Raw genomic sequence first — 16,735 nt, 5'->3', positions numbered from 1 at the left:
CAGTCGAGAGCGACACAACATAGAACATTTAGAAATTAATTTGAGGCTAACCAGATTTCAGTGGAAAACGTCTGTGATTCCCCGGTTTTGCCGGGTCCATCCTTGTTTTGCGTCAGGGAAATTGTGCAACGGTCGTCGCCTCGTTTTGCCTCAGACACTTCCATTACAATTATTTCGAGGAACAAAATCAAGCCCTGGTCCTAGAGCAATGCTACAAAATCAACCGCACATAGCTTTGAGGCTTCCATTGCTGCTGCTGCTACTACTATTGCTTGTTAAAACTTCAATAATTGTGGTTTCAGCAGTCACACAAGTACATATCTTCATATTTTACGGTTCCCGGTACTTCACAGAACGTGTATGTAGTAAGTTTGTATGAACTATTCCCTCGATTCCGACACTCTTGCCGCTAGATCTCGCTAGGTTTTCTCTCTAGGGAGAAGGCAAGAAGCACCATGCATGAATTATAACGCCCCCCCAAACTCAAATGGGTTTCGAAGCACCACACTATCTCCAGTGGCAGTGTTGCCATCGTTTTCTTAAGATTTTTTTTTTCTTAAAATCAACTTTTTTTTAACGTTTTCATTGATGAGACTCATAAGATCTTAAATTATCATAGGAGGGTCACACAACTCTTGAAAAAAATCACCCAGCAGCACTGTCCCTCAGTCTTTTCCGTGTGCAGGAAATGGATGTTCATATATTTCTAAAACTAACTACACCGGGCGTCATGTGCTCCATAAAATATTCTCCAACAGCTTCTTTCAGTTGCTGGCGGCTGAGCGAGCGTTCCTTCGGTGTTCCGGATGAGGCAAACCGGGCCTGAACAACCCGGGATGGGAAACATATGGATGAGAACGGAAAGGAAGGGGAAAACTGCCAAGTTTCTGCTGCCGATGCTGACTTTGTAACTTCCGCTGTTTTCGCACTCGGTGCCAATTCCCAAGGAAAACAAAGGCATTGAGCCGGAGCGCAGGAAGTGGACGACACCGAGTGTATTGGGAGTAAAGTTTCGTTTCCTCCCACTTTTTGCACCAACTCGCCCGCAACGCACCCACACACGTATGTAGATATGGGGGAATTTAGTTATTGATAACTATCTACCCGTTTATAGGCTTGCGTCTCCGATTGGAACAAGAACGGGTTGAGAATTCTGTGGAACGTGTATTGAGTTTAGCCGGAAGATGTTTAACCTCAAGCTGACATCGCAATTCTTCGATAGAATTTTAAGTTTGATGAAAGGTGGTTGAAATTTTTTGAGAACAATTTAGAGTATGATTATATTTCAACATAATTATCCTTTTTTTTATTTCTTATTTCTGAAAACTATCATAGTATTGATTCAGAAGAAAGGGAGAAATAACCGGTAGAGTAACACAAAATAGTCCAGGCGACTTTATCGAGTTGTACTTATAACAGCTTTATAATTTCAACTGATGGTTTATATCCGCTTAGTATAAGAATACCAAAATTTTTTCAGCACGTGTCCGGGCCGGACTAATTCAGGCAATTTTATATAAAAACCTGGCAAAATCCGAGCATTTGATTTCAAAATTAACGACCAAAATCAGGACAATATCCGGGAAAATTTTGTCAAAATTCAGAAATTATACAACAAAGATCATAGATAAATTTTTTCCATCTATACTCTGCGACAGGAAAAAAAATCGTATTTAAGGCTTCCAAAAAACCTACCATGATTATTTTTATAAAACTTGCTTGAAAAATTTTGGAGGTATAAATAAAAAAAAAATTACAAACAAGTTGTATTTTTTCGATTGATGTGTGAATAAATCCGGGCAAAATCCGGGCAACTGGGCCAGGCCGGACTGTTCCCAAATTTGGTATTAAATATCCAGGCAAAACCCAGATAAAGCCGGGCAACCTGGCAACCTTAGCTACAGCTTCAAGGAATGCTTCAATTTTTTATTTCACAAAACATCGACATCTAGGTGTTTTGAACGAGCTCTGCGAAGTCTGTTGAAGCAACATGTTTTATTAAACAACTAGCTGACCCGGTGTGCTTTGCTACACCTTTCAAAATCAAATGATATTTTCAGAATTTATTCAAATTTTTATTGTTTTGTTGGCATTATTTTAAATCAAATTATAGCATAATCATAAGCAACCGCTATAAAATGAGAGCTGCAGCTTGAGTTTCGGATTGCAACCCAAAAATAACTTAAACTAATATTCTGAATCTCGATCTATAAATTTGTGTTAAAGATCTGATAATTTTAATGTTTCTTTAAGCTTCGCCCTAAAAAAGGAGGGTCTCAAATTAATCGTACGCAAACAATCCAACTGATAAAATATTGTTGTTTTTGCTTGCTTTGTTCTGGATTTATGCTAAAAAACTGATAAGAGAGCCCCCCTCCCCCTGCTGAATGGGGGTTGATCTTAAATAATCATACCCATTTTATTCATTCCAGAAAATCTTCTTGTATCAAATATTGTTATATTGGTTGATAAGTTTTTAAGCTTTACAACAAAATTTATATGGAACCCCCTCCTTTCTTCTCCTCTCTACACTGTAAAGCGAAAGGGGCTATAGCAATCGTAGAAACATATTACGTAACCAAGTATCTTTCCATGCCATATTTTTTTCCATTTGTTAGCTTCATTAGCATAAATTGAGAACTAATGCTAACAAAATTGTGTTGGGCTCACCTCCCTCCTCCTATGAACCTACTCACTGAATGGAGGATGGTGTGTAAGATAATCATAGAATAATACCAAAATGATTTTCCATATTAAGTTTTGTCCCTTCTTTTATTCCCAATTCTATCATCCCACTGCAAGAAAAGAATTGGAAAAAAAAGGAAAAGGAAAATACCATCCCATGCCAAATTTGATTTTATTTGAGTTGTAAATTCTTGAATTATGCATAAACTTGAAAGAAAGTACCATCCCCCTTCCGTTCTCCCCATTGAATGGAGGGGTGGGAACTTAATATTCATAAAAGTATTTTTTGTACTCAAATACTTTTTGATACCAAATTTTATTTCTTTTGCTCTATTAATTCTCGAGTTATGCAAAAAATTGTATAGAAGCCCCCCTTTCCCCCTTTATATCTTACCGCTTAAAAGGTACGGCTTCAATTTATAATAGAAATATTTCTCGTATCCAAATACCCTTACATGCCAAATATGGTTCAATTTGCTCGATCAGCTCTCCAGTTATACTGTAAATTGTGAGGGAGACCTCTTCTCCCCCTTTTCATCCACCTTTTTGAAGGAGTGAGGGATACCAAATAGTCATAGAAGCATTTCTCGTACCCAAATATCGTTCCACGCCGAATTTGGTTCCATTTGTTGTTGTAGTTCTTGTGTTATGCAATAAAAATTGTATGAAACATCCCTCCCTCTTTCCTTTCTCCCCGCTGGAAGAAGGAAGGGGTCTCAAACAATCATTAGAACATGTCACGTTCCCAAATATCCACCCATGCCAAATTGGTTTCATTTGCTTTATTAGTTTTTGAGTTATGTAAAAAATTAAAAAGAGGGCCCCTCCCCCTTTATATCTTCCTACTGGAAAGAGGGAGTGGTCTCAAATAATCATTTAAATATTTTTCGTATCCAAATACCTTCCCATGCCAAATTTGGTTCTAAAATCTTGATTAGTTTTCGAGATATATGAAAAATTGTAAGGCAGACCCCCTCCCCCCTCCCCCCTTCCTATCGTTCCACTGAGAAGAGGGAGGGGTACCTTATATTCATTGAAATATTTCCCTTTCCCAAATACCACCTCATGACAAATTTGATACCGTTTGCTTGATTGGTTCTCGAGTTATGCAAAAAATTGTCTTTTATTTGGAAGGCCCCTCCCCCTCTTCCTGTTAGGGGGAGGGGTCCCAAACCATAATAGGAACCTTCCCCGGTCTTCAATACCCCCACCTGCCAAGTTTCACGAAAATCGGTTCAGTAGTTTCCGAGTCTATAGGGTAACAGACAGAAAGGCAGACAGACAGACAGAAATTCATTTTTATATATATAGATAGAATTTAAAATTGAAGACGGCTGAGAAACAGAAAAAGCTTAAGAAAAAATCTCCTAGGCTTATCCGACTTCGAAACATGTGGGAATTAAAAACTCACTGAAAAGGATCCGTCAAACCTACAATCCTAACAATCCACAGTGGTCCAGGGCGGAAATTTGTCATGACAAAATAGGGGAGAAGCGGGCTATAAATATGCGCCTATTGAGCAGAATACTAATTAAATCAAATATTTCATCGAATATGTGTACAAAAACTATATACACATGAGCAGACATCTGTTTTCTATACATTGGAGTAATTTTCATGTTGAAATCTTCTTCGGTTTTTGAGAAATCGATTTTATTATAACTGTTGTCAAAATTGCTGAACCTCAAACCGTGCGGGCTAAATGCGCTTATTTATGTTTTATGCAAAATTTCTGTTTTTTAGCAGTTTTTCCGTATAATTTCATTGGAAATGCTAAAAAATGATTACTTTCATACGACAAAGCTGAATTTTTATAAAAATCTGTTTCTTTTGATATTTTATAGAATAAAACAAAAGTTAGGGTTGCCAAATTATGGAGGCAGTTCAGCCATAAGAAAAACATTATCAAATCTGTTTTGAATTCTACAATTCTATCTAAAGGTGTTAATTAGAGCTTAAATTCGAAGTTTCAATGATAATTTTATTATATTTATTCTATTTAACCTGATATTTTAGGATAGCGGCATTTTACAAACATGATGGGGGCAAACACAAACACTCTCTTATTCCACTTTCCAAGCGTTATGATACCACCATAAAAGCTTAAATTTGTTTTACTTCTAAGGTGCATTTGAATAAGAAACAAAAACCACCCAACTTTGTGTTTTGAGCTTCTTTACGTATAATTTTCAAAAGTCGATATATTACATCAAAAGGTATCAAACCCTTGTATGAATTTTTAATTTTTTTTTGAGTAGGTTATTCATAAAATTCTTTCTTGCCTTATGTTCAAAGCGTATTACCCTCAAAATGCATTGAATAGATATGTTGTCTTGTCAGCGATTTCATCAAACGGTCGTAGGGTCATTTAACCCGATAGACCCATTTAGGAAACCTTTCCCCTAAATGACGAAAATACTAAAAGAAATAGACGAATGGTGTCTTCAGAAAAAATGTTCATCAAACTCCCGTTTTATCAGTCTTCAATTAAAAAAGGGCGTGCTATAAAAACTTTTTTCAGTGAATAGTGAATAGAGCCAAATTGTCTTCTACAAAGTTGTAGTCTATATCTTTTTAGGCAGCATTACAGAAGCCACGACATATATGTGACATTGTGACAATTCGTAAGCTGGATATGATTTTTTTTAAAGTTTATATGTTAGGGTGTGTCGAAAATAACATCATTTTGGCTCTAACTTTTGTGAATGATTTTGTTTTCTAAGTATTTGTATGAAACTAAAATGCGCACAATTTTCTCTCAGAGAGCAAACTAGTTTCTTGAGACGTTCGTTAGTTATAATGGATTTTTTTAACGAAAATTTTACTCATTAGACTGTCATATCTTGAATTGGTGAACTATTATTTTATGAAGGCATTATCCAGTTCAAATATCAAATATTCCATTGTTAAATTATGGAAGATAGGCTTTTTTAATTCGAGAAACAAATTCCAAAGTTTGTTAATTTCGAATTCAGATTCACATATTTACAGACCCTTTGATAGAGAAAATCTCCATTTCTCGATCGAAAGTCGAATTTTCATCGTTTTGTTATTGCCTGAGCATTGGCTACAGTTTTGAAGTAGGCAATTTGGCTCTATCTGTTCATTGGAAAAAGATTTTATGTGTAAATCATGCAAAAATGGCACGAAATAACAAAGGAAAAAAATTATAAATTTTCGCAAATTGTTGAAAATTAATTAAAATTGCCTTATCGCCAAAATTGTCATGAGGGTTAAGAAAATGCGAGCGAGGTATTCTACTCTCCAATTGAAATCTTATATTTTCAATTACATTTTGGTGATTTAGTAAGGGTTTCCAGGTGTAACAATGTTGATTCAGAACTGATGACAAAACCTCAAAAACAAATCCATGGTTCAGAATCATGCTTAAGTTTTTCAATAATTCTTAATTGGTGACTGAAACTCAATTCTGATTATTTACATTTTAATTGAGATTAAACTCATTTCAAAGGTTCTGGTTCCATATTATGTAAATAAAATTACATATTTATCTGTTTCCATATATCAGATTCTGTATCAGTAGAATATAAAATGGTGTTTCGAAATAATGGTTCACATTTAGTTTTGCATTCTATACAAAATTTGTTTCAAGTTTTACGAAACGCCTATACGTTTTCAATATTTAGATAATAATTTTCCGAATATGAAAAAAAAAGATTATTAGGAACTATCCTAAGTTTTTGTTACATATTCAAGATTCGAAGTTCATGAAAATTTTATTTTTTTTTCAGAGATCATACATAACAAAGCTTCGAAATGGCGATTCCGAATTGAAAACTCATAATCAAACTCATAGTTCAAAATTTATATTTAAATCCACTAGGATTAAAAAAAGATAATAAAATAATGAATCCTGATTGAAATCCAAAACTTCAAAATTTAAATTATTCTGATTGAGGGCTCTGATACTCATCTTGATTGGTATTGAAAATTCTGACCTGAAATGTAAATTCAGAACTCGAATTAAAATTCGGAAACAGATCAAAGTTTAAAATTTTGAATTCAGGTTCGGAATTCAAATTCAGAATTGATATTCAAATTTCAGTTGCAGATTCAGTTGGGTTTAACAATCAAGATAAAAATATCAAGATGACTTTGGAGGACGAGATGATTATTAATTCAATTTCAAAATTTCACTACTATAAAGTAAAACTTGAGTTATGTTTTATGAAAAATTCTGATCACTTTTGTGAAAAATATCATCAACAGGATTAGCTGATAATGAAACATGTAATCATCGCGAAAAAAATCAGCAGGGAATTCGTTATTTTCTCGATGTATCGTTGAACATAATCAATAGGTATAGTAGTTTTTCTTAAATCAAATTTCAAATTGAAATTTTACAATTGAGGATCGAGTTTGCAAGATTTTTAAACCGAAAAATGTTAACCTCTCACTTTTACTTTGTTAAATTTGATGTTATTTCTTCGACGTTTGATATCGCTGAAATTGCTCAATAGTTTGGTAGATTCAGTTTATTGATTCACGAATAGAATATATTTTTTTAATTGAAGGTTTTCTTGAAAAAAAAAAATTCGCTCAAATCTCATAAGTTAAATCTCCTGGAGCTCTTGAGCAAATTCTAGAATTTTAAACACCGATGATAGAAGTTTCACTATTTTGTTACTTAAACTGAGCAAAACACTCACGGCAATATCAATGTCAGTACAATTGAGAAAATCTGTCCAATCGAAAAAAAAGGAACAGAAAGGACTATCGAATACTGTCTAAACGTGCCGAAATTGAACGAAAATTCTGCTTTGCCAAAGTGTCAAAAATGATGGAACTGAAACAAATGTAAAATCTGTCAACAAGTGAAATTTTAAACTCTCGAAAAGTTAGTATAGTAAAAATTATAATTTTTTTAAGCTTTCAAAATAATCGAAACGGTATAAATTGTCCAAATTATTGATTTTTTAGTTTTCGGCTGTATATTTTCGTAATTTAAATTAACGGCAAAATTCGACTGATTTGTCTTTAATTTGAAGTTATTGTCAAAATTGTTATAAATAGTGAAACTGCCAACCAAGATAATCCAAATTATCTTGATTGACAAAATTCACAAACATTCTGAAATAATAAAATTCTCCAATTCGCTAAGATATTCGAAATTGGCAAAACATTCAAAGTATTAAAAATTGTGTTAATAGAAACAATTTTTAAAATCAAACTAATTTCAAAACGTTTCAATAGTTAAAAATGTCAATATTTTCAAATTTTCCCAAATTTTCTAATCTATCGAAGTGGTCGAAGTTTTTAACGGTTTTCGAAAATTTTCATGATTGCTAAAAAAATTTTAACTTAAATAGTTTCAAATTTGTCGTAAATTTAAAAACAATCAAAATTTTCATAAAAGTTGGAAGAGTTAAGATCATTTCAGTTTCAGAAAAATCTGTAGAAAAAATCATAATTTCAAAAACTATAAAATTGGAAATTTTCGGTAAATTATAAGAACTGTGTTAAAGTATTCTAAATTGTCAAAATCTTTTAAACAAAATAAAAATATTGAAAAAAATAGTACTTGGAATTGTAACAAGTGCTAGACGTTTTCAGTCTTCAAATTTGTATATTTGAAAATGCTGTTAGGTTGCCAGATTTTCACAACTAACAAAAATGTCAAAAATAACAAAACTGTCAAATCACACAGGGGAACAACATTTTTGGTGCCTTAATATATTTAACAACTGATTTTGAAAGATTTTAGCGTCCTGAATTCAAATTTTTTGTCAGATTTTGTCTATCGCTTTTCACCTCTAGATGTAGTGATATTGGGCGTGTGGAAATTTTTAAATAGGTTAGTTTTGGGAAAAATCCAATTTTTATAATCGATAAACTTATAGGGCTACATGCAAATTTAAAGCTGCGTTTTAATAAATTTTTATCCTTTACTCAATATAGGATTCAGATTTCGGCTAGATATTCTTGTTTCAGAATTACAACGTTTTAGGAAAATTATTTTTATAATTTTCACAAATTCCAATATATGAATTACAACTTTTCTTATATCATTGCATGTCATTGAGTTTTTGATATTAAAGATTTTAACTGATTTAACAACTTTGTTGAAGATTCCGAAATGATTAGACTTATGGTGAAAGAATCAAAGATTCTGTATAGTTTAAATTTTCTCCAAAATTTCATCAAAATTCCCGTTTTTGTAGATTTGGAATTAACTAACAGTTATTCCCAGAAGTCAAAATCACTCGCGGTCTTCGGAAAAATTGATGATTGATTGCAAAAGTTTTTTCAAAATATTGATATTCAAAGTTTCGATTCCCGGCCATTTTATCGGTCCGCTAAACTTCAGGTTATTTCATCAAATCTCGTAAGTTTTCAGATATCGATCGATTTGTTTCCAAAAGAGTCATTTCTTTGCTTATTATTTTGCTACTGTCAAAAGTTTGCGAAACTAATGTTCTAAAACATGAGTAATGCAGGATAGAACATTCCAATTTTTTTTTAAGCGTTTCTTTATTGGAGTTGTTTGTTTTTACAGATTCTTTCTAGATTTCCCCTTTTACACTAAGTTTTTGAACAGTAATTTTTTTTTTATCAAATTCAATGTTCAACCAGTTTTTAGAAAAAACATTCTATAACGTCTAAGTCACATATTTATCAAGATAGAGACTCATTTTCTTCGCTGAATCTGGTCCATTTTTTCAATTTCAGTTGTGGAAGTTTTTGAAAATTTAGCTCTACTGTTGTTTTGAAACAGCACTATTTAAAATCCCAAAAATCTCGGAACGGCGTGGACATTTTTGAATCATTTATTTAAAAAAAAAATTAGAAATTAATAGGAGTATTTTTCCTTTGTGTATGAGAAACTCGAAATCATCGTATAATAAAATTTATTTAATTTTTTTCAAAAAACGAGGGTACGTTAAATTTGCTATTATATCTACGAATTTTGGAATTCCATCAACACTTTTAGTATCAATCAATCAAGAACATCTTCTTAAATATAATAAAGAATGTTTGGTTAAAATTGTGCCCAAACACCTAAATTATAAAAAATAGGCAAAAATTGTTAAAAAATTAGAAACCTTCAAAAAAAATTAATGTATTCTAAATTGACAAAATTTTCAATTTGTGAAAATCGAAAACTATGATAAGAATGCAAATTCGTTTCTTAAAAAATTAAAATAAGAATAAATAGATTAAAAAACCAAAACTGTCAAAATAAATTTTGTTAAAGTCTGCAAATAATCATGAATGAATTTTAAACCAAAACGAAGATTTTTTAACCCTAGTGTTTAAGAAACACGAGAACAACCCAAAATCAACTCAGTCTATAGCTGAACATTTAAAAAACATTGTCAAAAATGTCAAAATTATCGAAATGGGTCCAAAGTTGTTGAATTGATAGCAAAAAACAAAATTTCAAACAATCTAAATTATTAAGTTAAATGTGATAAAATTGTTAAATACTCAAAATGTTTGGTATTGTTATAATTGATCAAGTTTTCGAAATTATCAAAGATGTAACCAAAACCAGACAGCTTCAGTTTCTAATTATTTCCAATAGATAATAATAAAAATGTAGGCATAACTTACTGGAAGGGTCGTGGGTCCATTTTTTCTTTTCTGGAATTTGCTGCTGCTGTTGTTGTTGCTGCTGCAGCTGTTTGCTAGAGTCCTGGCTGATTTTATCATCCTGTAAAATTGGGAAAAAAAGGAAATTTAAACCGTTGAATCTAAAGTGTTTTTGTTAATATTTATGTAAACTGTCGGAAAACACGTGAGGGGTTTTAATGTTTGTTCATGAAAGCTGGTAATGAATCCGATTCAAGGAAATAATTAATGGAGTTAATGAACGCAATCAAACGTAGAGCAGAGATTTGGATGAATTCAATTATGGTCGTCTTGAGGACCTTGAATATTGTGCTTACAACAATTTGACCTTTAGCTATCCTCATTTTTTTTTTTTTTTGAACTGAAAAACAACACCTATCGAGGGATGAAACTCATCATCCGATGGCTTGGTAAGAAAACAGATCATGAAAATTGAAAACAGACGATGTGGTTCGCATATATTTATTTTTCTGGTCTGTTTTTCAGGAGGAAAAACGAAATTGGAATTGTAAATGAGTTCCTGTCAATTTCGGTTCGAGAGGCACTTTGTACACCTCCATCATACCGATGCTGATGTTTTTGTTTTGAAGTTTTTTTTTATCTTGTCATCGTCGACCAGTCAAGCCATTATCGGAGGGGGTCGTTCAGGGACCTCCCGAGAAGCAAACAGATAAACACCATCGGCGGTACCGGGAAATTCTCGAGGATCTCGAGGTAAGACAGATTTCATCAGCTAGGAAGCCATTAGCGGCGATTGGTTGGAAAGAACGTTTCAACAAAGTCCGGGAGGAATCCTGCGAAATTAATCGAATTTAAAAAACAAAATTGGCCCAATGTCAACCGAAAGGGTCTCACGACCCCTCTCTTAGGTATCATATCAAGTCTAGATCTCGTGTTTTGGGTTTAAAATCCCATTATTCATGACTTATTTCTCAGGTTCATGTCTTATGGCTCAGATCTCCGGTCTCAGCTTTCAAGCCTCAGAGATTCTCCAATCTACAAAAATTCCTTAGTGTTTTCCATTGAAAAGGACTATTTTCTTTCAGATACCATGGTAGTTTCTATAAAAAAATCCTTATAATTGGAAAAATCGAATGAAAAACCGCAAAAAGCCGTAAAAAAATATGTTTATAAAAATCAGAATCCCGTACTGTTTTCACGATGAGATTGATGTAAACTTTTATACCCACGCCCATGCTTTTAAGCGAAACAAAACTCATTTGACACCCAGGAAGCTCTCCGACCGAGCTGGACTAGGTTGGTTTTGTTTACATTTTTTATATTTAGACGCTCCGTTAGGTTTGGATGGTGGTGCCGTCACATCAACCAAACTCACCGTCGCTTTTCCGACAATCCCTTAAGGCTGAAAACGGCAAAAGGACCACGGACAGAACAAATCATCATCCCAGCGCACAGTGGTTCAAAATCAAAAAAAGTGGGAAAAAATTATTAAAAAGCTATTTTGTTGAAGATTATAGGCAGAAAGTTGAAAAAAATTATGAATTAATTTTTTTTTTCAAAGTTTGCTATTTTTTTCAATAATTGCTAAAACGGGGTTTGAGCTTTACACTGGGAAATTGAATATTTTTCAATTAATTATAAATATTTTTGTTAAAATTAAGTATGGGCTCCTACATTCCTGTAGGTTGGTTAGATAAATATTGAAACTAATGTTTTAAGGTGAATTTGCATATGTATCAAAGCAAACAATGCTCGGTTTACTCTGTATAAATACTTTAAAATTTGCATTTTTAAACAAAACAGCGTTCCACTCAATGACATCGTATTCAAAATATAGCAAAAACTAGCAGCTGATTTTAGGATATGTTTTTTATGAGACTTTCACCTATCCAACGGTGTATAATTTACCACGGCGATCGGCAGCGCAAGCTTTATTTTTGCTTCTGAAAAATAAATAGAGTAAATCGAAAGATTTTTATCATCTAATTCTGGGTTCTCAATCAAGCGAAACTTTGTTAGTTCATGATATTACGGAACTTATTTTATCTCCAAACTGTGAATAAGATTATAATCCATCACTTCGGTATGAGCATTTATAAATATTTAAAGATTTATATGCTTTTTTAAGTTGTTTTTCACTGAGAGTAAAAAATCCTATTTTTAATTCTTGTGTTAAAGTTGTCGTTCATGTTTGTTTCATAGAAGGTGTATAAAAGGTCCTAGAAAATATGTAAATACATCATAACGTTCCTAGAATATTGGAGATTCGATTCCAACACAAAAAATTTGGTTGTCGCTGACTTGAAAAATGGACTTTTTTCCGGCTTTTTGGGGATTTGAACCACTGTGCAGCGCCCGCCTCACCTTTCTAAGCTCCAGTCTTAGAAGTGCAAATTGCCTTGAAATAACGAGAATGACGACGGCGCCGACCTTACGTTGTTGGAAGGACAACGCTTTCTTTTGGTTTACTTTCTGAAAAACAATCAAATTTCTGGGATTTGTGTTGGCGAGAAAACGTTGAAAAAAGCAACCCCACAGAAACCTAAAGTAGAAGTGAAAAAAGTAGAATACCGTGGACGTTTTGAAGACTTCGATTGAAGAATTACTTCCCTGCTTATAGTAGCTTCACCCAAAGAAAAGGTTGGAGAATGTCTACGCTAATTGTTGTGATCTGTAAGTCTGAAATGACAACAAATCTGCACAACTCCAAAAGTGCGCCGTTTGCCTATGCCATGATTGGCATGCTGTTCCAATCATGACACCAACCCGTGTCAAAATATCATAAACTCAAGGATGCTAGTTTTGGAGTTGAACCTGATCTGTGGGTGTACCTACACACTACGCACAATCTTGGTTGTCAATTTTTTCTACCATAGGAGAGCACGATGAGATTGGGTAGGCCAATTGATTATTTTCTTTCAATTCCGTTGCACAAATTTTCTATTATCTTTCGGAAAAGGCGGGTAAAAAACCAAAGTTTGCCTGAACTTATTGTAGAACACTCATTCCCGCAGCCATCATGTTTATAAAAAACTTGAAAAATCATAAAATACCTTATTCCGGGCAACGCTGAAGATCTCATCGGATCCCTAATACATAGAACTCCTGCATCGGTAGAACAATTGAGTTCTCCAAACTCACGAGTCACTCGGTAGCTTACGAGCTCCAGCAGACCTCACGAGATTTTGAAGTACTCACAAAATATCAGTGATCACACTTTAATGCATAGGGAGCTCATAGAAAATTGACATTCTTCCAGGTTTCTTAAACAGTCGATGGATAATTGTGATATAACTTCTACAGAATGGTGAGTTATCCAAAAGCACGGATGCAGGAAAAATTGTTTTGGGGCATCATTTTCTGGATTCTTTTTTTAATTTTATTTCACTAGTTATGTGCAAGTTGAGCTTTCGTCGTTTCGTCCTTGTTTCGTCGAAATTAGTTGTTCTGAAATGACAGTAATGCGAGATTTTAACCAGTTTCGATTTTTTTTTACAAAATCAACATAAATTTTTCCAACATCCAATTTTCTTAAGCTTCCGATCAACTCAATTTTGCAAAGTTATAAATTTTTTATGTTGCCGGAAACTTTTCCCGATCATTAGAAGGCAAGGGTAAAATTACAACAAGAAAATTCTTGACGAACTTTCCCTTCCGTTTCACAAGTTTTTTACTAACTCACCAAATTTTCGAAAAAAAAAGACATCAGAAGAGGTTCCTTAAAATGGGCATAAAATACAAAAGGAGCTAAATATTCCCTTTTACCCACAGAACTCACAAATTTCAGAGAGATCAAATAGCGTTGAGCAGAGTTGTAAATAGGAAGTGTTAGACAGCCATTTTCAGCCGACTTTTATACTGAATTGAATATTCATGTCATGCGAAAGTTAGTTTTGGTCAGCGACATATTCTTCCGACTACATTGACTAAGTTTGCCAGAATTTTTCAGCATTCTAGGCCGGATAAATCTGGGCAATCTTATATATAAAAATAGAGCCGTTTTTTTTGTAACACCATCTTGTATAAACGGTCGGTCGGAATGAAGTGAAATTTGGTATCCGAGGGTTTTTCGGGTCAGAGAAGATTTGTATAATAGCCTCCAAAATCACACTTTTTATAGAAAGGAGGCTTCCGTACAAAATTTACTTGAAATAGGACAGAATTCGTAAAACTTTAAGACGATTTTCATGTCATTAAATGTGTCACTGACAAGGAATTTCGAACTAATCACGAATATTTGCAAGCTACTGTTAGAAAAATTCAAACGAAGTTATAGAATGCCTGCAGACAGGATTGCCAATGTGCCTGATTTTAAAGATTTGCCTGATTTTTGGAGGCTTATCTAGACAACCGGATAGACCTCCGTTTTTTCCTGATTTTTGGAATCGAGCCAGATTTTGCCTGATTTTGTAATTTTCATGGAAAATCATATGTTTTAGAGAGCAGAACGATGTACATTCAAAAATGAGATTTCTGTTTCTGCTTATTTCTTAACCTGAAATCGCCTAAGAGTAAACTTCTATGCTTGAACTGATTAAATTCAGAAATCGTATGAGTAAACTTTTTATTATCTCTTCTTGAACCGTTTACATTTGTAAAGTTAAATTGTCCAAAGGGCTTAACTGCATCTATCGAACATACAAGTTGCCTTTGCACTAATCTATATGAGAATATGAACCTACATATATGACCTACATATTTGTGATCTAAATTTTGTTTTAAATTCAATTTTATTTAGCTTCCAAAACGAACTAAAAAAAATAAAAAAAAAAGGAAATTCATACCGTGATCGATTTACAGGGTAAGTACTTGGTGGTATAACCCTTATTACGCATCACTTCACGCACCCGGTTCGACATCGACTCCACCAGCTTTTGGCACGTTCTCACCGGGATAGCGTACCACACCGCCTGGATTCTCTCCCACAGCTGCTGCTTGTTTTTTGATTTTTCGGTGTACACCTTACGTTTAACTATTTCCCATAGGTTCTTTATGGGATTGAGATCAGGGGACTGTGCTGGCCACTCCATAACGTCTACCTTATTATCCTGGAACCACTTTTTAACCGTTTTAGCGGTATGTTTGAAGTCGTTGTCCTGCTGGAACTGCCACTTTAAGGGCATCTCCCACTCGGCGTGTGGCAGCATTACTTCCCGAAGTATCTGGGCGTAGAGATGCTTATCCATAATCCGGTCGATCCAGTACAAGGGACCCACCCCGTACCAAGAAAAGCACCCCCACACCATGATGCTACCTCCTCCATGTTTGAATGTTTTATTTGTATACTAGGGCATATACGCACAGCCGAGTCCCAACGATGGATCCAACTCTTTCCGTCCGAGCCGATGAGGTTCACTTTGGTCTCATCCGACCATAGCACATTTCTCCATAGTTTCTCCTTTTCCAGACCGACCCAATCGAAGTGGTCCTTCGCATACTTCAGCCGCGCCTTCAAGTGCTTCGGCGTCAGCATCGGCACCTTCCGGGGACTTTTTCCTCCTAGTCCCTTCTCCGCCAACCATCGCTGAACCGTCCGGGAACTCACAGATAAGCTCGTCTCTGATCTGCTTGGACGCTTTGAAAGGGTCCTTTTGCGGGGCCCGCTTGATTGCCGAATCGTCCTTCGGCGTCGTTTTGCGGGGGCGGCCGGTCAGTTCCCGTTTGCCGGTGCTGTGAAGCGCATTTTAAACGAAAGTTTTCGACCTTCCCAAGTAGTCGGCAATCTCGCGTTGGCTTTTGCCAGCCTTGTACAGATTCTGGATGATCGCTCGCTGGACCTCCGTGCAATGCTGTGCCCGACCCATCGCTTTTTCGCTGAAAACAGAGTACCTACCTACCTACCTAAGGGTCCAGCGCCGATTGACCGGCGCATAGGGCTGAGATAAAAGATCTCCACTGCTGGCGATCCGGAGCCAGCGTCTTCACTTGCTGCCAGCCAAGGTTCTCGTCAACTGTGCGGATTTCAGCGGCTAGACTTCGCCGCCACGAGCTTTTGGGCCTGCCTCTTCTTCGATGCCCATCTGGATTCCAGTCAAGCGCCTCTCTGCAAATCTCGTTTTCATCTCTTCGCAGCGTGTGCCCAATCCATCTCCACTTACGTTCCCGAATCTCGATTTCTAGCGCCTTTTGATGACACCGGCGATGAAGTTCAACGTTTGAGATCCAGTTGCCAGGCCACCAAGCGCGGATGATGTTCCGCAGGCACCGATTCACAAAAACTTGCAGTTTTCGCGTCGTCACCGCATATGTGCACCAAGTCTCACACCCGTACAGCAATACGGATTTGACGTTTGAGTTGAAGATTCGGATCTTAGTTCGTAGAGAGATCTGGCGTGACCGCCAGATGTTTCGGAGACTCGCAAACGCAAATCGGGCTTTTCTGATCCGGGTTTCGATGTCCTTCTTGGTACCACCATCAGGCGTAATCTGGCTACCAAGATACTGGAAGCACTCCACTGTCTCAACCTGTTGTCCAGCTACCACGAAATTGGAACGA

At 35.2% G+C, this 16,735-nt stretch overlaps 1 protein-coding gene across 1 annotated transcript in view; it reads right to left on the bottom strand.

Annotated features, from left to right (window-relative positions):
• Positions 1-16,735, bottom strand: part of LOC129742071 (proteoglycan Cow) — a 445,000-nt gene that overhangs the window by 132,100 nt on the left and 296,165 nt on the right. The window contains exon 2 of the mRNA XM_055733918.1: positions 10,261-10,360. Coding sequence (XP_055589893.1) covers positions 10,261-10,360 — 100 coding nt within the window. The remainder of the gene's footprint in view (positions 1-10,260; positions 10,361-16,735) is intronic.

This window comes from Uranotaenia lowii, chromosome 1 (assembly GCF_029784155.1).
Source record: "Uranotaenia lowii strain MFRU-FL chromosome 1, ASM2978415v1, whole genome shotgun sequence".
NCBI classification, from domain to species: domain Eukaryota; kingdom Metazoa; phylum Arthropoda; class Insecta; order Diptera; family Culicidae; genus Uranotaenia; species Uranotaenia lowii.
The sequence above is the reverse complement of the archived record's forward strand: the minus strand, read 5'-3'. Positions and strand labels throughout refer to the sequence as shown.